The sequence below is a fragment of the Cibotium barometz genome, chromosome 25, assembly GCF_041138505.1.
Source record: "Cibotium barometz isolate CiBa-2024 chromosome 25, ASM4113850v1, whole genome shotgun sequence".
Taxonomy (NCBI): domain Eukaryota; kingdom Viridiplantae; phylum Streptophyta; class Polypodiopsida; order Cyatheales; family Cibotiaceae; genus Cibotium; species Cibotium barometz.
This window is the reverse complement of record NC_141070.1, coordinates 10,491,992-10,492,717: the sequence shown is the minus strand read 5'-3', so window position 1 is coordinate 10,492,717 and position 726 is coordinate 10,491,992. Positions and strand designations below refer to the sequence as shown.

Below are 726 nucleotides of genomic sequence, written 5' to 3'. Positions count from 1 at the left end.
GTATAGACTGATTTTTGATTATACAGGGGTGGCAAATGGAACACCGGTGGTGAATGCCAGAGCGCAACCCAGCCCATTTCAGTTGCATCTCAGCTTCCCAGCTACCCAGAGAAAATGCCAGTGTTAGAGCAGACGGTACGCCATGTGAAGTTTCCAGTGAAGCTGCTCAATGTGACCAGCCTCTCGAGTTACAGAAGTGATGGGCACCCTTCCATGTATGGCCTCAGGAACGACCATGGCTATCAGGATTGCAGCCACTGGTGCTTGCCAGGGGTCCCGGATGTGTGGAATGGGCTCCTTTATGCCTTGTTAGTCATGAATTATTGATGTTGTTTGGGTGATGTGGCGCATTAGTAGATGTACTTTGGGTAGTGAAATATGAAGCTGGCAGCAGCCTTGGCAAGCTCATCCATCAGCAGATTTCGAAGACCACATTGAGAACACTCATGGCTCCTTGCTATGCAGGCCTCTTCAGCGCTTTCTCAATGAAACAAAGTTTGTATTTTGTCCATCTTATTTCAACCCGTACCTTTCAGCATCAATCAACATAATAAGGGAGATGATTGTAATGTTTTCTTGGTCGTGCATCCATCTTTTTCGCCTAGGGCAAAGAACTAATTTATCTTGTTAGGGGCCAATTTCCTCTGAAGACAGTTTTTGGCATGGTTGACTTGCAATTTGTGGGTGATTTTGAATCGTTCTGATTAAGAGGGACATCACACGGGA

The 726-nt window shown here is 46.1% G+C and overlaps 1 protein-coding gene across 1 annotated transcript in view; it reads left to right on the top strand.

Annotated features, from left to right (window-relative positions):
* The window catches only part of LOC147624238 (protein trichome birefringence-like 5), a 2,757-nt gene extending 2,246 nt beyond the window's left edge, over window positions 1-511 (top strand). The window contains exon 5 of the mRNA XM_086819189.1: window positions 27-511. Coding sequence (XP_086675315.1) covers window positions 27-327 — 301 coding nt within the window. The 3' untranslated portion in view covers window positions 328-511. The remainder of the gene's footprint in view (window positions 1-26) is intronic.
* Window positions 512-726: the final 215 nt, after the last annotated feature.